At 43.0% G+C, this 23483-nt stretch overlaps 3 protein-coding genes and 1 long non-coding RNA gene across 5 annotated transcripts; all 4 read right to left on the bottom strand.

Moving 5' to 3' along the window:
• Window positions 1–3170: 3170 nt before the first annotated feature.
• Window positions 3171–3650, bottom strand: LOC121055117 (putative copper transporter 5.2). Its single transcript, XM_040526550.1, has one exon. The coding sequence runs from the start codon at window positions 3648–3650 to the stop codon at window positions 3171–3173; it is 480 nt and encodes a 159-aa protein (XP_040382484.1).
• Window positions 3651–5210: 1560 nt separating this feature from the next.
• LOC102703511 lies at window positions 5211–8333 on the bottom strand. The gene is made up of 3 exons (XM_006659408.3): window positions 7965–8333; window positions 5908–6029; window positions 5211–5796 (listed from the first exon to the last, which is right to left on the bottom strand). Exons 1-3 carry the CDS (start codon window positions 8098–8100, stop codon window positions 5470–5472), a joined length of 585 nt encoding a protein of 194 aa, XP_006659471.1. The 5' UTR covers window positions 8101–8333; the 3' UTR covers window positions 5211–5469.
• Window positions 8334–10778: 2445 nt separating this feature from the next.
• On the bottom strand, window positions 10779–12447 carry LOC102703471. Of its 2 annotated transcripts, none has more exons than XR_005812344.1 (3): window positions 12134–12447; window positions 11997–12083; window positions 10779–11252 (listed from the first exon to the last, which is right to left on the bottom strand). It is a non-coding gene; the product is annotated as an uncharacterized LOC102703471 (long non-coding RNA). The 2 variants fall into 2 exon arrangements; XR_005812343.1 differs by having other exon boundaries at window positions 10780–11252; window positions 11997–12066.
• Window positions 12448–19625: 7178 nt separating this feature from the next.
• Window positions 19626–22486, bottom strand: LOC102714487 (exocyst complex component EXO70B1-like). The gene is made up of 2 exons (XM_040526902.1): window positions 20373–22486; window positions 19626–19794 (listed from the first exon to the last, which is right to left on the bottom strand). The coding sequence occupies exon 1, from the start codon at window positions 22484–22486 to the stop codon at window positions 20582–20584; it is 1905 nt and encodes a 634-aa protein (XP_040382836.1). The 3' UTR covers window positions 19626–19794; window positions 20373–20581.
• Window positions 22487–23483: the final 997 nt, after the last annotated feature.

The following is a 23483-nucleotide window of genomic DNA, read 5'->3' as shown; positions in this document are numbered from 1 at the left end:
CATGTTGGTTATTGTAGCACTTATAACTAATCATGGACTAATTAAGCTAAAAAGATTCGTCTTAACATTTCTTCTGTAACTGCGCAATTAGTTTTTTGATTTATTTATTATGTTTAATGCTTTATTTAGGTGTCTAAAAATTCAATATGGTATTTTTGAAAAAAAAATTTGGAAACTAAATAAGGGATAAATACATGGTGTACTAGTTGGATGGGCTGACATAGAGCTATGAGTAAAAGACGACGCATGAGAGACGGAGAGGTTGGGAGTACCATTCCGAACGGTACACACCCCTATGTTTTTAATTCTGTCACGTTTATAAGCAAAAAGTTAACATTTCAATTTTAAATTGAGAGTTAATTTTAGGATTTTTTTAACGAATTTTATCTTTTAGTCTTGATTTTTAAATCGATAAGAACACGTATATAAATTTTAATTCATAAATAAATTTCAGTTTACAAATTTATCGTTTCGTTTATTCCTCGGAAAGCCAAACAATACAGTGTCTCGTACCATTCCTGATTTCCAGTTATTTATGCATCCCTATGGTTTATCCGCCGCCCGCGGCTGTCTCCTACGGGCAAACGGAAGCTTCTGCTGCTAACTACCCCCTAAACCCAAAACGGGCCAAGATCTTCGGGCGATGCTCGGGGCCGGAGCCAGTGAGCCACGCGCACGCTCACACAGGCACAGCAGCAGCGTCGTCGCTCGAGCAGCGCACCACCACCGGCGCGGCGGCGCCGCCACCTTCCATCACTACCACTCCAGCCACAAGAGTAGCTCTCCGATCTGCCTGCGCTACGTACCCTTCTGACCTGGGAGAGAGCCGGCGCAGCGGAAAGCGGCAGCAGCGTCACGTGACGAGTGCGGGGCCGGCGCCCTCTGCCGCCTGCGCGTGTCGCGTGCGGTGCGTGCGTGTGTGGGCCCGGGCGGGTTGACAGCGGCGGCAGCAGCAGCAACCCGTCGCCATCGGTCACGAGCTCCCCTCGGAACGGCACGCGTGCGGCGAGCCATGCCGTCACGCCCTATCTTTAGTTTACGCTAATACTTTTAGATTAAATTTAGAAATAATTTTAAATTATTTTTATCCTATTTTATTTTTTAGTGTGTAATTTTAAATTGCTAAGAATATGTATATTAAAATTTTATTCACATATTACTTTCTATTTATAAATATAACGTTTGGGATTTCATAAAAAGCTCCGAAAATCACCCCTATCACTCCTCGGATGCTGACCGGCGTGAACGTGCGGGGCTTGCAGCGGGCACACGTGCAACTATTCAACCGTGCAACGCAACCGCGCACGACACGGGTTACTTGGTCCGTGTCCAGGGCAACCCAGGGTGGGTGAATGGGCCCGGCTCGACTTGGCTCAATGTACTGGAGGTCAATTGAAGCATAATGGACTGTGTGGCCAACGCTGGGTTCTGGACTTTTTCTGGTTTAGGTTTCGGGTTGAAAAGCTGAAAATGTTGTTGGATGGGCAAGATACGGTCACATAGCCCATTCGACTAGTTGAGCACCTTGGATCTTGGGCTGCATCTTATATGGGCCTGCTTTGATAGAGCACTAGCCCTTTACTCTAGTGGAACATAGGTAGGGATGGGAGTGGCTTGGCCCATGGACAAACATGGGTCCTTACTCCCTAAATTAGAAGTTTGTTCACTTTTACTGTTGATTAAACGTTTGATTTTTTGTTTTCTATTAAATACGTGCGCAATGCATTGGGGAGGGTAATGTATGGCTTTTTGACTTGGGTGCACGCCTTCAAATTATCATCCAACATCAGTGACTCGAGTTCATTGATGAAATTAAAATTTTCAAACATTTGATCACTATGTTAACCTAAGTTTGTTTTGTATCAAGAACAATACCATACGGATTGTACGAGCAAAGTTAAAAGGCTAAATTCCCACCAACGCTGCGGAAAAGAGTTTACTTGGCTATTAAGTTCATCATTAATCATTAACGGTATGGAAAACATTTTGTATCGGTGGTACGATCATCTGAGCATTAAATTGCTGTATTTACAGATTAATTATCTGTTTTCTGTTTAATCATGCATAATTTGGAAAGTTCACACCAAACAACTAGCATGTCCAGACTCAAAGTATTACATTTTATTATCCTTGAAATTTCTATCAGTGAAACTAATTATAGATACATCTGTGACTATGTTCAATATCATTTAATATTTTAGTACATGCTTTTTAAATATTTTATCTATAAAAAATAAACTAATCACTACTTGCCGTTGAATTGTAACCTTGAAATTTTTTTCATGGTTGCTCAATTGACAATGATATAAACACATCAGTTTTATATAATCTTATACATTTAAATATCTCCAAAACAAGAAAAAGTATTATAAATACATACATATGTTAACACAAACATTAATTTTTTTATAATTCTGATTAATCATCGGTATTCTGATTAATCGTTTGCTGGCACAATCTCAATCCAGCAACCATATTAAAACAACCTATGGACTTACTATCCTAACATGAAAAATATAGCATAACATTAGTATGATTAATTAATTATTAGTTATAAAAATCTTGAAGATGATTTAGTATAATTTTCAAAGTAACTTTTCTGATTTCTTTTTAAAATACCCTGTTTAATAGTTTGAAAAATATGTGCGTGGAAAATAGGACAATATAGTTTAATTAGGAAGAAGTGTGGAAGAACTCGACCTCGTAGAATCGGAGAGAAGAAGAAGATTGGTTGATACTCGATACATATTTGTTACGCGAAGCATGGTGCAAATGCAAACACTCATAGTACACGCACACTGCTGATTGCTGAAGGGACCCATTAGATCTCGATCGAAATGGTTGTAAATTTGAGTACCCACCTAAAAAGCTCGCATGAGAAATTGCAAAGAAAATTTACAATACAACACACATGAAAAGAATACCAGTGGCAATTCATCAATTCGGTATGCACATGATTAGAGAATTTACACATGAAGTATATCACACACAAAATACACAAAGTTTGATTTGAAGCGCATTTGTTTAGGTACACTACTCCTTATTAATCACTTCTACACGCACTGATACACAAATTGGCAGCTGCAGGAAACCAAGAAGCTGATAAAATGGCGAGTCAGCCGTACCATGTCCATCTCTAGCTCCATGCATGTAGCACCATCCATGGATCCCTAGGCGCAGGCGCAAGGGCTGTCGAGCTCGTCGTCCACCGCGCCGTCGGCGACCTCCTCCGCGGCGCCGCGGAACGCGAGGTGCCCGGACGCGAGGCCCGCCACGACGGCCAGGAACACCCCGCCGTTGAACGACATGACGGCCAGCATCAGGAGGTACCCGACCGCGGCGCTCAAGCCGAACAGCGCCGCCGAAGCCACCGCGGGGGGCGCCTTCCAGTTCCAGCGCTTGCCGAAGCGTCGCCCCGCGGCGGACACCAGCGCGCGCTCGTCGGAGGCAGCGGGGTGGGGCCCGGTGGCGGAGGAGGCGCCCGCGCGGCGAGCCCTGAGGCGGACGCGGCAGGCCTCGAGGTACTGGTAGAGCGCGCCGGCGAGGAAGAGCGCGAGGAGGGAGACGACGTACCCCGGCCACGCCGACGTGCGCCATCCGTCGAAGAGGATGGTGACGGACGTGCCCCAGTAGAAGGTCATGTGCATCATCGCGGCGGCGAGGAGAAACCAAACCTCTCGATCTCTGGTGCTTGTCGGCGGCGGCGACCGGCGAGACGTGCTCCGGGTCTGGGTTTAATACGACGACATCGACGACCAGCTCTAGCCCCCGATCTTACACGCTTATTACGGATAGATGCCATTGGATCATCAATCCTGATAATCAAACGGCATATTTATTAACGAATAAAAATTTACAAATAAAAATATTATATACGTATTCTTGTAGATCTAAGATCAATGCTGGAAAATAAATATCGATGAAAACAATAAAATTAATTTTAAACTTAAAATTAAAAATTTAAATTTTGGAAGTATAATAAAAACGAAAATGCAAAAATGTAAGGACATTGACTCTTTCTGTTCTAATAAGTCAATTTTATCGGGTTGTTTCTGTCGTAAGGTTCTTGCAATGTAAAAAACAAAGGTCTGTTGCATCCTGTTTGCCGATCGAGCACATGTATTACCGTCGAACTGTGCACGCGAGGATCGCAGAGACGCGGAGACAATGGTAATTAACTAAAGCAGGAAGCGTAAGCTGGCATGTGTATAGATGCATCATCACTTGCTTCTTTCATTTCAAAAATCACCCGCAGCACATGGATTTTTCCCATTCGTTTTCGTGTAGGTCCATGCAAATTACGGCAGCGTTCGAAGTTGACTAACATGCTAATCAGCGCACGTAAAACGAAAAAAGCTATTAACACATGATTAATTGAGTATTAACTTTTATAAGCTTGAAAAATAGATTAATCTATTTTTTTAAACAACTTTTATATAAAACTTTTTTCCAAATAATACACCGTTTAACCGCTTGTAAAACGCGCGCGCGGAAAAGGAGGAAAAGTGTAGCTGTTGATCGGTTTCGAACGAGGCCTACGACGATCCACCAACGACGCAACCGGATGGAAGAAGGTCAAGGTGCCACTCCTAGCTAAGAGCGACGCACCAGCGTGCGTGCCAAAACGCGAAGTACAGTACGCTAATCCGCCGGGTTAGGAAGCAGAAGTACAGTGCAGATAGCTCACGACGTGAAATGACCGAGGCAGATAGTACCAGTACTGGCTAGTACACTCCTAAACGTACAATATGTACTGCACAAAACACACACGCAGAGGGAGAGACGTACAACTCTTTAAAACGCTTCGAGCCGCAGAGATCGCACAACATGAGGAGAGGGATTGTTTTTTTTTAATAATTTGTAAATACATATTTTTATCGATCTTAAAGCCAACGTTAAACTAAAAAACTCTAAAAATCTACTTTGTATTTAAGGTTTAACTTTTTTTCTTATAAACATAAACAGAAAAAAAAAAAAACTACAAGACATTGGTTTGCAATCATCCACCGCTCTAGTTTCAGGTCCATCCGAAGAGGATGTTTTTGTCTATGGCACATGAGATTTTAACACATCCTGCTGTAGAGGGGGGAAAAAGTTGTTACATTGGCTTTCTGTTTGCTCAAAAACTGAGTGTAAAAATCGACATAAGATTGAAGTTTCAGCCAAATTTCTGAGGGACTTCAATTTAGTTTATTAGCAATGATTCATTTGGTCATTCAGAGCATATATATTTCATCACTATACTCATTTCCAACTCTGGAAGGCTTGGCACAAGGAAATTCCATCTCAACATTGCCTCAAAGTATTTATTCTGTTATGGTACAGAGAATGTTACAAACTATCACTAGCACATGCGTGTGCTTAGGAGTACAAAGACAAAAATACAGATCCCAAGGAATCACACTATAAATGGCACCCAATACAGTCAGGCAATCTGCCAAACATGAAACATGCAGCGCCGATCGTGCTTTACTCAGTGGAAGGAATAAGGTACTTGAGGAACGGTTCTGCCTTGGGAGCTATTGTCTTCACATCATCAAAATTGGCCATTTCAAAGTCCTCATACTGGAAGCCAGGGGCACAAGTGCAACCAACTAGAGAGTAATGAAGCTCAGGATCCCTCTTTCGAGACTTGACTAGAACACTGCCATCAGATGCGAAGGACTCAACATCCAGAGTAGGGAAAGAACCAAACCACACATTTGGTGGCACAGTGTACTGGGGATGCTGACCAGCTTCCAGGTGCGGACCAATGACAGTGAGGTCAATGTGCCCATCATCATGTAGCTCAAAGACCTGCAAAACGAAGAGGGCAACCTTCATTAGAGGCTATCATTCATATGATGCTGAACTTTTGTCATGGGTAAGCAAGCAAATGGGTGAACAAGGGGAAAGAAATATCCTAACCGTGAGAGGCTCTCCCTTGTAGAAGTGCCATGTTTCAGCACAGGGAATGCGATGAAGGCGAGAAACACTCCCTGATGGAAGCAGGAAGTAGATAGCAGTGCTGATAGCACGATCGACCTTGTCTGCAGGTCATCACAAAACAAAAGAAAATGCAACATTATTTATCCGCTTGATACCATATTGACATGTCTGTTTTGAACCACACAGTAGTAAATCTACACTCCTTTAAAAGAAGGCAATGGTGGTGGTGAATCTGCCACCCCACCTCCTATGTTTTTTATTTACCAATTACTCCATGTCCTATAATGTTAAAAAGAAAGATCCTTCTACATATTATTCATACATTATTTCAGCTCTAGAATAAAATTTTACCATGCAAAGACATCTATAAGGATGAAATTGTTTGAATTATCTCACAATTGGGCCTATTCAGATTACAGGATTTCATTGTATTTTTAAAGGAATACTGTTGACAGGAATTTTTTCTTTTCCCGCCATTCGGATTGCACTAACTGCCTATGGGAAAATCAAAGTTCCCCTCACGATTGGTTTCAAAGGAAAATTCCAAGCTCTTTTTTCATTTCCTCTGAACATCGCCTATGTCTGTTCCCATGTCCATCTGAATGATTCTTACTTCCAGTTTCCTGTGTTTTCCATTCCCATGTTTTCCACATAAATTCCTTTTCTATTCCTATAATTTTCCTATCCTATGTTTTTCCTATCCTACATTCCAAGTAAGCCCTTGACTTGTTCCAAACAATGCTAGCACATGAATTGTTCATTTTTATCCGTAGCAAACCACGGGTATTTAGCTAGTAGTAAATAAAAATGGACGTCAAAACTGCCAGTACATCTAGGAGTGGTAAGATGTGCTAGTGCTCATTCTCTCCATGTCAAATCCACCCCCTCCCACCCTTAGCTAATGTTGAGTTATTGAAAGGTCAAACAACGATATCACAAATTACTGAATTTTGATAATCGCCTGCCAGTATTAATACATGCCAACACGCATACAAGAGAAGGAGGGAGAGCAAGGGTTTTGAATGAAGACCATTTCTCAACGAGGAAAGCATAATCTAGTTTCTTTCCTACAAGCAGGCCTCATCTGAAATGTGAGATTACCCCGATCAAAAATAGAATACCAAAGCAGCAGGAACAATATTCCCAATTCGAAGGTCGTTGTTGAACATAGTTGTATGCATACATGTTCTTTCAAATTACTGATGCAAATTGTTTACTCCCAGCATCTGATCAGTTCCTATTAGCCATTTGAGCAACAGTATAAGTGGTGGTTCCAACCTCTATCCAGTCTAATAGTAACGGTGTTTTACATTTCACAAAACATTCTATTTTGATTGATACAAATATCTTTATACATGCATGTTTTCTTACATTTCAATTACTGATTCTACGATCAGCAGATAAAGCATAATTTAGTATGCTACAGTTTTCAAGAGGTAGCTACTACCAACATTATCACAGCTCCTATTAAGCTTGTAATCAAAACTTCAACGTTAATTACTATATTGTTCAGATTTGTCCAAAGCCCATCAACAATACCTTGACAAACATTACAGGTTTCGAAATCTCAGATGCATGCATCATGAATACATGATTACAGGAACACTAAGCTAATAGCATATACCAGCACTACTTATCATTAGTTCAAAATCAAAAGGTATGCAAGACTGCAACCCTGCAAGCATAACCTCAAACCCCATCTGAAATTGGGGATAGTTCAAGACAATCCGGGTTCAATTGTACTAACAGAGTCACGCCGCTGCCATAAGTATAATTGGGTAGTGCGTCGTGCATGGAATTTGGGACTAGAACACGCGAAGAACAAAGTCAGACGGCACTCATAGACCACACCACAATCTATGGCCTAAACACGATAAGTCGAGGACACAAACAAAAGCCTCTCGATTCAACCCTCCCCGATCGCGCGCTATATCCGACGAGTTAGCGAAAAAGAAGTAGACGCGGAATCAATCAAGCGCGGAGGACTCTCTCCTCCTAAAACCCCTCGCGAGGAGGAAGAAGCCAGACGGACGTACACTGCGGCGGGAGCTGCGCGGTGGTGACGGAGACGGAGCCGTCGCGGAAGGTCTCGGCGTAGTAGCCGCCCTCCGGGTGCGGCTTCAGATCCAGCAGCGCCGCCACCTCCGTCGCCGTCATCTCGCCCGAGCCCATCGCTCCCCCCAAGACGGCCGATCCGGCCCGCTCGCCGCTCCCTACTACCCCCCACCGGTCGCCGCGTCGGTCGCCGCCGCGAGGTTCCTGGGGGTGCTTGGCGATTTGGGTTTGGGTTTGGATTTGGGTGTGCGTGGAATGATTTGGCCAATTGAATTGCTTGGAAGTTGGAAGGAACCTCCGCCCCGTAATTGCTTGGCCAGTTGAATTACTGGTCTGGTAGAGCTTTGAATATCAGATTCTAACTTCAAACAGGGAGAGTTGTTTTTGTAAGAGCTAAGAAATAGATCAAAACTGTTTGGCTAACTTGATCTGTTATAGAATTTCTAAAAGAGATAATATAGAGTATATTGATAATAATAACCTTGCGAATTATATGAAGTCATGATTAAGCCATAATTTAATTATATTTCTTTTTCGTATTAATTAAATACTGATTATTTTTTAAATTTGAACAACACAACTATACGATGGTTACAAAATCATATATGACAATTAACATATAATATAAATGTTTAGTAATAATATATAATTCTACCTGAGTGACAGATTCGAGTAATTATAATAAAATAACAAAGAGCAGTGGGTTTTTTGGTGTGGAGTGGAGTTGTGGAGCAGCAAAAACCCAACTCCACCCCTATGGTTCATTTTTTAAGGAGCAGCTCCGCCAGCTCTGCTCCAAAAAAAGATAGAATTTGTACCGTTTGGTACAACTCCCGCTTCGTAAGTTGGAGTTAGGAGCTAGAGCTGTGCCAAACGGGACCTACGTTTGACAATTTGTCTTATTTAAAAGTTTATAAAAAATTAAAAAAACTAGTCACATATAAAGTATTATTTATATTTTATTATCTATAAGAAAAAAAATATTAATGGCAATAAATTTTTAAATAAAAGGAAGTGTCAAAATATTGTATAAAAAACCGAAAAATAATCTAAGGACGGAGGTAGTAGCTTGGATGGCGGTGTCTTTTTTGGATTGTCCGGCGGTCACGTGGGCGTCTCATAATGGTTGTTGGGCCGGTCAACGCAGAATGGGCCCGCGAAGTACAAATGGGCGGAAGTCAAGAAGTGGACCGGTGGCACAGCTGACAGCTTCGAGATGCTCTCTCATTCGGTAAATACTCCCTCACTTTCCAAACGTAAATATTTTATAGGATTTGATAAATATTTGTAAAGTTTAAATATTATATTTAAATATAAAGTGTTTATACTATTATTTATATACTGCTTGCCCCCTAATTACTTACTATTTAAAATTTTTCTTATTTTATTATCATAAACCATTACATTCTCATTCATCCCTTGTTTATTAAAGGGTAACATGCTATTTTCTTCCTAATCTTAATTTCTATTTGAAAATTTAAAAATATTTATATTTTAGGATGGATGTATTACTATACATCTTGGTTTGATTTTGATCGAACATTTTTTTACAAGCAATAACTTCCTTTTTATTTCTTAGTTATGTAACATAAAACATGGCGTAGTTAAATTTGAAATTAAAAAGTATTTTACTACTACTTCATCCATTTCATATTACTTACTCTAGATTTATAATAAGTCAAACATCTTGAAGCTGGTTAAATTTATAGAAAAGTGTGCTAACATTTACTATACCAAATTAGTTTTATTAAATCCACCATTAATACATTTTTACGGTGTATTTATTTTGTGTTGAAAATTTTATTATATGTTTCGATAAATTGATCAGAATTAAAGATGTTTGTCCTAGGAAGCAAGAACAAACCTAAACTGGTTTATAATATGAAGCAGAGAAGTGGTTTACGTTTGGAGCTAATCATTTTTCTGTTGATATTTTTTACACACGCTTGCTGCTTGCAGAAGATTGTCGGAGAACTCGCAACACAATTTTTGGAACAAGCTTGAGGTACCCATGACGTTGACTTTCAAACAAACATTTAATCATTCATCTTATATACATTTTTATAAATATGTGAAAATACAAATCAGGCTTAAACATTTAATTATAAACCAATTAAATAATTAACTAAGTAAATAATAATAATAATATAATTTATTAAATAAGATGAATGGTCAAGCTTTAGGTGTATTATGCTTATGCATCGCAAAAGCCACTCATGCATTCCTTTATTCACGAGGGAATTGAAGATTACTAGAGTGGACGGCGCGCTTTATGCGCCCTACCAACCTATCTGCAATTAGGCCAACAAAATAGGACATTTTCCGGTTATAAAGATTTTATGTATCAACCGACCTTTATGAATCTCAATAGCTAAAGATGAATCAAAAACTAAATCTCAAGAACAAATCAGTAATAGTAATAGATAGGTAGAAACAAAAAGGATGCAAACCTATTGTCCTATTCACTCTAACTGATGCGTGCAAGAAAGTTGGTCCTTCATCTTGTACAAATTCATTGCATTTTCTTCTAGTTTCTCATATTATTCACAAAGCAATAGTGATATCCATTTTAAGATGTACCTTATTGATGTATGGTAGATTAGGGAACCTAAAATAGAATAAGAGTTTGGGACCTGACCTATTACAACTGGTTAAACCATAAAATTTAAATTTGTTACAAAACTAATAAAACCTTATTTTCTAAATTTATTTTATAAAAACAGTTGCATATTCATTAATAATGATCAAAAGCCAACTCTTTAGTCTTACAATCCAAGGTAGTAAACTATAGTCACGTAACATACTCAAAGAGGTAGTCTGGAATATACTTATATGGTATGCTGCTCAACACAAAGATGAAAAATGGTGTTTATTCCTAAATATTCTATAAGAGATTTGGTTGTTAAAAACAAACCAAAAAAAAATATAGCCCTTTACAACCATGCAATCGCCTAACACATTAGATGATTACCCCACATCTACTATCCATGTCAACTCAAATAATGCGAGATCATACATAGCACTACAAGTCAGCAGCATATCCATATATCATTGGATGATTGTATCCACCAACACTGAAACACCGAAAGATATATCTTTTAATAGAACACAAACATATTTGCAGAGCAAAAGAGCAAGGAAAGACTGGGGGGCAGAGGAAAAAAATCAAGAGACCTAACAGAGCTCCTCAGGCATCAAACATATTAGGGTAATCTAGTGACCTCGTATGTTACAATCCATTCGAAAGCCTGAGACCAGAGGCAACAAACCTGTAATGTAAAAGAAAAATAAAGCTCTCATCAAACAACGAAAAGAAAAATAATTATGCACTTCTGGTGTTTTCTATTCTTGTGCGGCAATTTAGTCCAAACAACTAATCAAGATGAAGTAAGTATGTCTGTGACTGGGTTTCCTCTTCAAGGTATGACCGGGTTCCTGTTAATTAGTACTTCCAAGTTTTATTTTAGAACAAAGCCAAAATAAACTTCTCGGTGCACAAAAAGATATACATTTAGGTGGCCTCATATTTTCCAATCCATTCAGAAGCCTGAGACCAGAGGCAACAAATCTATAATGTAAAAGAAAAATAAATCTCTAATCAAACAACGAAAAGAAAAATAGTTCTGCACTTTTGGTGTTTCCTATTCTTGTGCAACAATTTAGTCTAAATAACTAATCAAGATGAACTAAGTCTGTCTATGATTGGTTTTCCTCTCCAAGGTATGACCAGGTTCCTGTTAATTAGTACTTTCAAGTTTTATTTTAGAACAAAACCAAAATAAACTTCTCGGTGCACAAAAAAATATACATTTAGGAACTATGAACTATAACCCTGCAGAGATAATTGTTTCAGATATAATTTGAAGTCCAGATTAACAGGCAGCTCACTTTTCCTAGGACACCAGACATCAAATTGATGACCTCTCACACCTAAGATGGTTGCCAATCTGGCCATGGAACAAAATAGAAGATATGACTTCCCTTGATTTGCTAAGGGACAAAAAAAAAACTACCTATTGATGGCCAAGCACCTCAACATCTCCCCCCACTGTCAACACCTCATTTGTCGTCCTTCTAACTTCTCTGAAAAAACAAAATTTCTAGATCAGGAGAAGATGAAATCCATAGCAAAATTGTTACGAATATTTACCTAGATTAGTAGTTTGCTTCATTGGTCGCTAGTTGGGCTTCAAGCTAAAGTAGCATTGATAGCAAGAAAATCTATGCCGATGCCTTGCTCGTCAGGTCGAGGCAGCCACCACCGAGGTGCCTCCTGCCACCAGCACCGCCCACGAGCCTCATGCGTTAGTTGTCACCCTCGCCTCTAGGCGTCCGGATCCGCCAACAGGGAGGTTGTGGCCACCAGATCTGCCCAGCACGGCCTCCCCTCTACCAGATCTAGCCCCATGGTGGCAAAGCGGAGTTGCGTCGATGCAACTCATTTGAGTGCGAGAAGAGAGAGAGTGGTCGTACCGACAACAGCGAGGAGAGCGGGGGCAGCGGCGGCACTGCGAGGAGGACGCGACCCACCAGAGCAAGCGACGAGGCGGCGACGGCGTGGGATAGTGGAGGGAGGACGTCGCGTTGGGTGGCCGGCGCGGCGGGGGCGGCGAGTCGGGGGCCGGCCGAAACGGCAGCCGGCTGACCCACTGGGGGCGGGGGCGGCGCCGGCACGAGCGGAGGCGGGGCGAGCAAGAGGCGGCGTCGGGGAGGAGGGCAGGGGGAGGCCGTGAGATGGCTAGGATTCCTTGAGTATATCATTTTCCAAAAGGCCTCTCTCATTTATGTTTTCAAGACTCGCGGTCCTATTATCGGATTTTTCTCTCCTTCCCATAGAATTTTCTATTTTATAAAGAATCTTTAAGTAAATACCTAGAATATAAGAATGTATTCACAGGGACTAATAACAAATAACTAGTGACTTATAAGAAATTACCAACTATTATAAGGGTTTTTTTGCAAAATCGCTAGAAAAGGACGAGGGCGGCGCTGGTGGCCACGCCAGCGCAAAACTCTCCGGATGCCTCAAAATCCCGTTGCTTTTAAGTATTGTAATTAGTTTGTGCACGATACCGTCATGTGCAGAGTATGGCAACCAGCAAGGCAGCGAACAACACATGCTTGCTCAGCTCTAGTATAGCTTAATCATGGTGCTCAGAGTCCCGCAAATTATTGGGTGCTTATGCCATTTTGAGATGCCTGGTGAGTTTATTCTGACAAACCAATGTTCATGCGACAGTAACGAGAAGAAAGATGATCCAATCCACGAAGAGGATATCACCATACTATGATACTAGAGTACCTCATGAACACTGAAAGTTAAAACAGCAACTGCTCTCTAGTACGTAGGAAGAAATAACAGAACGAAGAACCAACAAGTCTACTAGTGCCAAAAGTATAAACCTATGTTGTATCACACTGTTACAACAGTACAAACACCATAGCAAACTATTGTCTCTTCAGCATAAAAATGATTTTAGCAAAGAATTTGAGGACACCCCCAATGATCAATGATCTTACAGCAAATCTGACAGCTTGACAACTAATGAAACAGTACCATACAGATATGAGTTTGTTTGGTTGCCTACAGTAGGCAACGAGTTTCTGGCAGTTCATTCATAAGATTACATGAAGCTTGCAAGTTGCAATGCTGCACCTTTCAGTTTACAACAGGAGTGCTCTTCAAATCAAATGCATGGCAACCGACAAAGAATGCTTTGTAGATAAAAAAAGAGGATCAATTTGTCTGTTACCATTTTAATTCTAAAGTATGCAATATAGTTTGTGTCATAGATGCCACAAGAACAATGTCGTGCAACAATATGCATGGACAGTGGACAGACCTTTTTTCAATTATATCATCAGTGAACAAATAAATAAGTGACAATAACATGAAAAAGGGCCCATAGCAATGTAGTAGCACGATTGTCTTATGAAAGCATGTATGAAAACATTTAGTACCACCTTGCTAGTTCTATGAGAGTGAGACCTCCTTAAATAGGAGATCACTCTCTAGGCTCTTGAGCAAGAAGGAAATAGAGCAACACACGCGCGCACTCGCTTGCCTCGCCTGGCACGGGCCGGGTGGCGCGCGCGCACGACATGCGCGTGAATGGTTCGCCAAAATTGGCTCCTTGTGCAGATGCGGCTTCCTTTTGCAGTTTTGTTTTGCTGCGTGAAACGGAAATTCCGGTGATCAGTTTTGGAAACTTATCATATCGGATTCTTTCTTGCGCGAGATAGTGTAGAGTCCGGATAGGTTATGCGCGGCCTATCCGGTTCGGTTACGACGTGGTTGGCGTGCTGATCGCACGTCCTATAAATACCGGACCGCTACCTCGTTGCAACGTACGTGAAAACAATCTAGGGTTTGCCTCTCCTCTGTGCTGCGCCGTCACTGTCGTCTACTCCGTCCCCTTCGTCGGCGTGCACCAGCGATCGGGAAAGCAGGTCTCCGGAACCATCGTCCTCGTGAAGTCCTGCACCAGGAGAGGCGAATAAGGTTTTTGGGAAGCGCTCTGCGCGACTGCTTGCTGTTCGTCAACGACGACTCGTCTTCCCCGTCGATCGGTCACGGCTCGTCGTCGTCAACATCCTACGCCGCGAGTCGTTCGTGCTGCTTCCAATTCTCTTCAAAACAACCTTCGGTATAGGTCAATTATGTTTAATCTAGTTATGCATCTATTTAATCTATTCGTGTATAGCTATTTCACATACATGTTTAGATTAGATCTGTACATGTTGGTTGATCTACGTGTTGCCATGCTTTCGCTTTACAATGTCATGATTTATTTACGCGATAGATTAAATCATTATGTGCTTATACTTTCAACAATCCAAAAACCTTATTATAGGCACTCTGATTTTTCGATGGCTGGTTTTGCTGATGCACTGAGGCTGGATAAATTCACCGGTGTGCACTTTAAGAGATGATAGATCAGGGTCACTCTGTGGCTGACGGCTATGAAGTGCTTCTGGGTTAATACTGGTAAACCTAAAGGGGTTCTGACTGCTGAACAGCAGAAAGAATTCGAGGAAACCACTACTATGTTTGTAGGAGGCATTCTTAGCTTCTTGGTCATCGTCTTGTAGAGTCATATATGCATATGACTGACGCTAAGAAGTTGTGGGATGCGTTGAATACCAAATTCGGTGCCACTGATGCTAGCAATGAGTTATATATCGTGGAGCAATTTCATAATATTACGATGGTTGAAAACCGTTCTGTGGTCGAACAGGCTCATGATATACAAACCATCGCTAAGGAACTCGAACTCCTAAAGTGCGCCTTACCCGACAAGTTTGTGGCCGCGTGCATTATTGCGAAGCTTCCTCCTACCTGGAGAAATTTCGGCACTGCACTAAAACACAAGAGTCAGGAATATTCCGTTGAGGGTTTGATTTCGTCTCTTGATGTTGAAGAGAAGGCTCGGGCTAAGGATGCTGCGTCTAAAGGCGATGGGGGATAGTCAAGTGCTAATGTGGTGCACAAGCCCTCTTACAAGAACAACGGGAAATTCAAAGCCAAGCAGAACACTAACTTCAAGAAGAAGGGTAACAATGACAACAAAGAAGAGAGGACTTGCTTCGTGTGTGGCATGCCTGGCCATCTGGCTAGGAAGTGCCCACGACGCAAGGGCATGAAGACACCTGCTGGACAGACTTCTAACTCTGTCAATGTGACCATTGGCAAGACTGAAGATGGGACAGGGTATGGTAATTTTCCTACTGTTCTTTCAGTCAGTCAATCTACTAATTGGTGGGTTGATACAGGAGCCAATGTACATGTTTGTGCTGATATCTCATTGTTTACCTCTTATCAGGCCATCCAAGATTCCTCCGTCCTAATGGGGAATGGGTCGCATACTTCTGTTCATGGTGTTGGCACGGTGGATCTGAAGTTTATTTCGGAAAAGATCGTGCAGCTGAAGAACGTACAGCATGTCCCTACTATCGACAAGAATCTCGTTAGTGATTCCCGTCTATGTAGAGACAGATTTAAGTTAGTATTTGAGTCTAATAAAGTAGTCGTGTCTAAACATGGATATTTTATTGGTAAAGGCTATGAGTGTGGAGGCTTGTTCCGCTTTTCCCTTTCTGATTTTTGCAATAAATCTGTGAACCATATTTGTGGCAATGTAGATGATGAGGCTAATGTTTGGCACTCACGTTTATGTCATATTGGTTTTGGTTTGATGTCTCGGCTTTCCAGTATGAGTCTGATTCCTAAATTTTCCATTGTCAAAGGTTCTAAGTGCCATAGTTGTGTGCAATCAAAGCAACCTCGTAAGCCCCACAAGGCTGCCGAGGAGAGAAACTTGGCGCCATTTGAACTCCTTCATTCTGATCTGTGCGAGATGAATGGGGTGTTGACTAAGGGTGAAAAATGATACTTCATGACATTGATTGACGATGCTACTAGATTTTGCTATGTGTATTTGCTAAAAACGAAAAATGAGGCTCCAGACTATTTCAAAATCTATAAGGCAGAAGTTGAGAACCAACTTGACAGAAACTTGACAGAAAGATAAAAAGACTTAGGTTAGATCGTGGTGGAGAGTTTTTCTCAAACGAATTTGACTTATTCTGTGAGGAACATGGCATAATACATGAAGGACGCCTCCCTATTCTCCCAAATCCAATGGGGTTGCCGAAAGGAAGAACCACATGCTCACTGACTTGGTGAATGCCATGTTAGATACCGCGGGGCTACCTCAGGCATGGTGGGGGGAGGCATTGTTGACCTTGAATCATGTACGTAACAGAATCCTAAAGAAATAAGGACAAAACACCATATGAGGTATGGATTAGGAGAAAACCATCACTTTCTTACTTGCGTACGTCGGGGTGCTTGGCAAAAGTCAATGTACCAATTCCTAGGAAACATAAGTTGGGACCCAAGACTGTGGACTGTGTCTTTCTGGGATATGCTTATCATAGCATTGCTTATAGGTTTTTAATAATTAAATCTGAGGTACCGGACATGCATGTTGGTACAATTATGGAGTCTCGAGATGTCACTTTCTTTGAGAACATTTTCCCAATGAAAGATGGACATAACACTTCTAGCCAATCTTCTGATATGGTGCCGAGTTCAGTCACTCCAACTGAACATTCGAAACCTACACATGAAATTATTATTGAGTAGGATGCCAGTGAAGATCCTAGGAGGAGCAAGAGACAAAGGACGGCTAAGTCCTTTGGAGATGACTTAACTGTGTATCTCGTGGATGATACTCCCAAGTCAATTTCAGAAGCTTATGCATCCCCAGATGCAGACTACTAGAAGGAGGTTGTCCGTAGTGAAATGGACTCTATTATCGCTAACGGGACTTGGGAGGTGACAGAGCGACCCTATGGATGCAAACCCGTAGGATGCAAGTGGGTATTCAAGAAGAAGCTTAGGCTTCATGGTACGATTGAAAAATATAAGGATCGGCTTGTGGCTAAGGGCTATACTCAGAAAGAAGGCGAAGATTTCTTTGACACTTACTCACCTGTTGCACGATTGACCACAATTCGAGTACTACTATCTCTGGCTGCCTCACATGGTCTTCTCGTTCATCAAATTAACATTAAGACAGCTTTCCTCAATGGAGAGTTGGATGAGGAAATTTACATGAAGCAGCCTGATGGATTTGTAGTAAAAGGTCAAGAAGGCAAAGTGTGCAAGTTGCTAAAATCTTTATATGGTTTGAAACAAGCTCCTAAGCAGTGGCATGAGAAATTTGATATAACACTAACATCTGCCGGCTTCGCAGTCAATGAGGCAGATAAGTATGTATACTATCACCATGGTGGGGGCGATGGAGTTATTTTATGTCTATATGTTGATGACATACTGATCTTTGGGACAAACATTGAGGTGATTAAAGAGGTTAAATCATTTTTGTCTCAAAACTTTAACATGAAGGATTTGGGAGTAGCTGATGTTATTCTAAACATTAAGCTAATTAAGAGCGTCGATGGGATTACACTGTCGCAGTCTCATTGTGTGGAGAAGATCTTGAATCGCTTTGGCTACATTGATAGCAAACCTTCTCCAACGTCTTATGACCCTAGTATGTTGCTTCGCAAGAACAAGAAACAAACTAGGAATCAACTTGAGTATTCTCAAATCAGTGGCTCACTCATGTACCTAGCTAGTGCAACTAGGCCTGACATCTCTTTTGCTGTGAGCAAGTTGAGCCGGTTTACCTCTAATCCGGGAGATGATCATTGGCAAGCGCTCGAGTGAGTTATGCACTATCTAAAAGGTACTATGGACTTGGGACTTTGCTATTCTGGTTATCCCGCGGTGCTAGAGGGATATAGTGATTCAAATTGGATCTCAGATGCTGATGAGATCAAAGTCACTAGTGGATATGTCTTCACACTAGGTGGTGGTGCTGTTTCATGAAGGTCTTGCAAACAGACCATCTTGACGAGGTCAACCATGAAAGCAGAGCTTACGGTACTAGATACTGCTACTGTTGAGGCAGAATGGTTGAGAGATCTACTAATGGATCTACCAATTGTTGAAAAACATGTGCCTGCTATCCTAATGAACCGTGATAATCAAACTGTGATTGTTAAGGTGAACAGTTCTAAGGATAATATGAAATCGTCTAGGCATGTGAAGAGACGATTGAAGTCTGTCAGGAAATTGAGAAACTCCGGAGTTATAACGTTGGATTACATCCAAACAGCTAGAAACCTGGCAGATCCCTTTACTAAGGGGCTATCATGAAATGTGATAGACACTGCATCGAAGGAGATAAGTATGAGACCCATATTAGTTATCTATGGTAGCAACCCAACCTATGTGATCGGAGATCCCGTGAATTAGGACCTAGGAAGAACAAGCCATTAGTTAACTGGAGGAGAGTATTCTTAATTAATAAACCCTCTCTAAGTGAAGATGCATATACTCTCTTGCTACAAGACAGGTTGACAATGCATTAATGTGTTCTATTGGCTTTAATTAGCGAAGATACTATCATGTAGAGAAATCTTGAAAGAACACACTTATATGAGCTTGACTAGTAGTCGTAGTCTATGGAGATTTTGGATGAATCTTCTAGGGAGCTTATGAATAGACCATGGAGTATGACTTATAGGCTCCACCCGCGGGGTAGGCTGTTGGAATTATTAATTGGGCTAAGGCCCATGTGTAGAATAATTCCTAGGAAAATCACAAAAGCCCACCTCGTGAAAGCATGCATGAGAACATTTAGTACCACCTTGCTAGTTCTATAAGAGTGAGACCTACTTAAATAGAAGAGTGCTCTCTAGGCTCTTGAGCAAGAAGGAAATAGGGCAACACGCGCACGCTCGCTCGCCTCGCCTGGCTCAGGCACAGGCACGGGCCGGGTGGCGTCAACATCCTACGCCGCGAGTCGTTTGTGCTGCTTCCAATTCTCTTCCAAACAACCTTCGGTCAATTCTAGTTCTGCATCTATTTAATCTATTCGTGTGTAACTATTTCACATACATGTTTAGATTAGATCTGTACATGTTGGTTGATCTACGTGTTGCCATGCTTTTGCTTTACAATGTCATGATTTATTTACGTGATAGATTAAATCATTATGTGCTTATACTTTCAACAAGAGGAAACTAAAACAGTGGTATGCAGACAAAGCTTGCCCTGTGTAAGCATATTTGAAGTATATTCAGGTGGACATTTCGCCCCTAGAGCAGTGAAAAAAAGTGGTAACCCGTTACACATGGCAATATATTCTTGTTTTTTTTCTCAACCGTTTTCCTTCTCTTTCAGTTTTAGCATCTTATTTTTCCCTCTACACTAAGCATACCTTTTCTGTTCATCCCCTATTAAGAAAAAAGAAACAAAATCAAGTTATCCTCCGATATGCTTCCCCTTTTACCATCTGTCAGCGGTTCATTGTGTCATAAAAGGATTGTCAGTAATTTAACTAGTAAATAGGAGCACATGCTTACAAAAACAATTGCATGTGTTAGTGGTATGTACAAGTCTACAATGAACAATTGATCAGATACTTGAGTCACTCCTAGGCCAAAACAGAATAGCATGCATTTATCTAAATAGTAATTTCATAAAAAATATTGAAGTAAAATCAGATGGAGGCATCTATGATGCTAGATTAGTAACTTCCTATCAGTTTTAACACCTCAAAGAGTGTTATGTGAATATCCAATAGATAGTAGTGTCACATTACAAAATTATGTGGTTCAAGAGAGTAATGCAAACCTTTTTACTTCTAATCCACAAATCGTCCCTCCAGATAATTTTAACAAAAGGTCATGCAATGTATGAAATTAAATACCAAGTCTCCCAGCTAACCAAAATTACAGTACCTCTATATGAACATGCAACTTGCAAAAATTATATAATAATAATTGTGTAATAAGCGAATGAGTTGTCTTACAGAGGAAGAACGGAGGGGATTGACAGCTTCAACGAGAACCCAAAATGATTTCAGATGTTATATTCGATTGAAAATCATAGGCACCTATACCCTTAATTAAGTACCAAAAGAGTAAAACCAGGGCAGCAAATGCTGGCATTGGTTTCCTCTGAAGAATCAAAGAATGCATAGCAATGGCACTCCAGTTGAGTGCTTGATGTACAACAATTTCAGCCATGTGATCTCCTTCTGATATGAGGGGAAGGAGGAACCCCCTCGAAGAAATCATTCACCGCAATCTCAAGGTCCTCTGCTGCGTACTTGATGTACAACTCTGGATGCTTCCCATTCTCAATATGGTGTCGAAACCTGCCAAGGAATGACCGGTATGCTGGCACCAGTTTCTCTGATATTGAGATCCTAAGCTCCTCCCTCAGCTGTGTGTCCGGCACACACCATCCTGACTGCACTCTATGTGCCTCCTCGAACGCAGCATTGAAGGACCTAAACCGCTCCCGCAGCGCTGACTTGGATATCCCTGATGAAAATCCACCACTTACATGGAGCCCCTCATCTCGCAAACAGTTTAAGATCTTCAACCATGCGCTGCGCTGGTAATTCGTGGCTGACATTGTGAATTTGCCCGTAAGCCGCTTCAGGTAATCATCACCAATCAAGTTCCATAGATCCGGTGAATCCTTCACCTTGTGCACAATATAATACACATTGTTCATCAAGAACAAATGTGAGAGAGCCGTGTCCTTGTAGAGTGAAGCCTTGCTCTCGAGGTTGTGTTCAAGGACAGCGATGATCCAGATAATATGAGCGGCAAGTGGCGACTGGTTCTCAGGCTCGGGGAGCTCGAGCTCGGCCAATGACGGCGCGAGCTCATTGCCCTCGGCGGTGAGACGCGCGCTGGCCGATGGCCGGGACACGATCAGCTCCGAGAGCGTCACCTTGTAATCGGAAATGAGGCTGCTGTAGTTCATCACGTACCGAGTGAGTGGGTGGACGGTGCCGCCGGGCACCGCCGCCTTGGTCGGGTCACGGAGCACGGCGTTCTCGAACTCCGAGAGTATCCCGCGCACGGCGTCCGCGAGCCGCGACCGGATCTCGGCGGCCTGCACGTATATCGACTCGGCGACCTTGGACGCGGCGAAGATGTCGGAGACGTCCGGGAGGAGGTCGGACAGCGCGTCGTGGAGGTCGACGATCTTGAAGAGCTTCTCGGGCGAGCGGCGGCCGATGCTGATGGCCTCGGCGAAGCCGAACAGCTGCAGCGCGGCGCCCTTGACGGCCTCGGCGAAAGGGGTGTCGTGCGTTGCGGGGGCGGCGGCGGTGGCGGCGGCAGTGACGGTGATGTTCGAGATGGGGAGGTCGTGGAAGATGAGGAAGCAGAGGCGGCGCTCGCTGGCGAAGACGCCGCGAACGGCCGCGCGGGCCGCGCGGATCCAGCGGCGGATCTTGGCCTCAAGGGCTTTCCACTCGAGGCGCTGGACGTCGCCGATGCTGAGCCGCTCAACGCCGAGGCGGCGGAGGGAGGCATCGACTGCCGGCTTGCGGACGGAGGCGTACACCTGAGCGCACTCGCGGCCGTATCCGGCCGCAGCCATGCGGGACGCGATGGCGCGGAGGTCGGCGACGGCGTCGTCGGGGAGGAGGTCAATCTCGCGGATGCTCGGGAGCGAGCGGTAGCTGCTCCGCCGGCCAACGGACGAGGACACGGAATCGTCCTCGTCCACGGCCTGGAGGTCGACGGACGAGGCCGAGTTCGACCGGTCAGTGGAGATGGAGAGCGAGCCGCCGAGGTCGGCGAGCGCCTCGATCTCGAGGTCGAGCGCGCGGGACGACAGCACGTGGCGGAACTCATCCTCGAGCCGCGCCATCGCGACCTGCAGGGCGCTGGACGCGCCCCCCGCCGACGACCCGGACGACAGCCGCCGGGGGCTCCCGACGGCCGCGGGCGACGGCGGCGCGAGCCGCCGCAGGTCGTCCACGGCGCGGAGGAAGCGCTCGGCCTCCGCGCGGTCGCCGGAGGCGCCGTCGAACAGCATCGGCTCGTCCGCCGCCGCGGGGGTGGAGTCCCAGCGCATGACCACCCGCTCGGCCTCCTCCAGCTCCGCCGATCCGTCCATTGTTGTGGCTGGCCGCGGGTTGACTCCTCGTCGTCCCGGCCCACCCGCGAGCTGGCGCTTTGTACCGCGGCGGCGCGAATCCGGGGAGCCGCACGTGTGGGCGCGCCCGCGCGTGGGTTGGCGCGATGGCGCACGGGGGGAAGGCGAGCTGGCGCCGCACTGTGCTTGCGCCCGAGCGCGCGCGGGACAGGCGAGCGAGGCGTTGCTCAGCTTCTTTCTTGTTTGTTTTTTGTTTGGACTCGGCGACGACCGGACTTTGGGGAGAGAGACGGCGAAGAGGCGAAGCGTTTGCTTTTCAGAGCATATCTAAGAAGTGACCCTATTCATTTTAGGTTTGTTAACTTGAATTCATATAGTATCTTTAAGAGACTATCTATTCTTTATTTTTTAAATCCTGGTAAGAAAAGAGTGAGTTCCATCCACATAGGATCCACGGATAACAATTGTGTTAGTAGGGGAATGAGTTGCTAGATTTAGCCATTGAGGATTCAAGTTTAGCTATTCAAATGGTATAGCAAGTCATATGGTCATTCTCTTGGAGCATAATTTTTATGTAAAATTGCCAAAATTAACTATAGCAAATGAGATGGTCATTCTCTTAGAGTTGCTCTTACACTACCAAAACGATTTTTTCCCTGTTTTGTCTTCGCAATAACATACAAATTAAGATTACGGTTGTTATCTGTTTATATTGTGAAAAAGAATACTTGTGATGGGCAAAGTATTTATCCAATGATCAACTTTGGTTAGGAAAATTAGGATGGTTAAATATTGTCGGCGTGATTATCCCATATTTATTCCTTAGTGCATATTTGGTAAGGGTAGTGTGGTGGTGGCGCCGTCATATATGTTTCTTAGCCTTATAATTGGTGAAGAGCAGTATTACAAAATGTCATATATATAACTTTTGTTATCCTGTATATGTTACTTTTATTAGAGATGTCCGATAAAATACGTAAAAGACGCTATATATTATTTATACATATCATTAATACCC

This window comes from Oryza brachyantha, chromosome 8 (genome assembly GCF_000231095.2).
Source record: "Oryza brachyantha chromosome 8, ObraRS2, whole genome shotgun sequence".
NCBI classification, from domain to species: Eukaryota; Viridiplantae; Streptophyta; class Magnoliopsida; order Poales; family Poaceae; genus Oryza; species Oryza brachyantha.
This window is presented reverse-complemented; position numbering and strand designations above follow the sequence as displayed.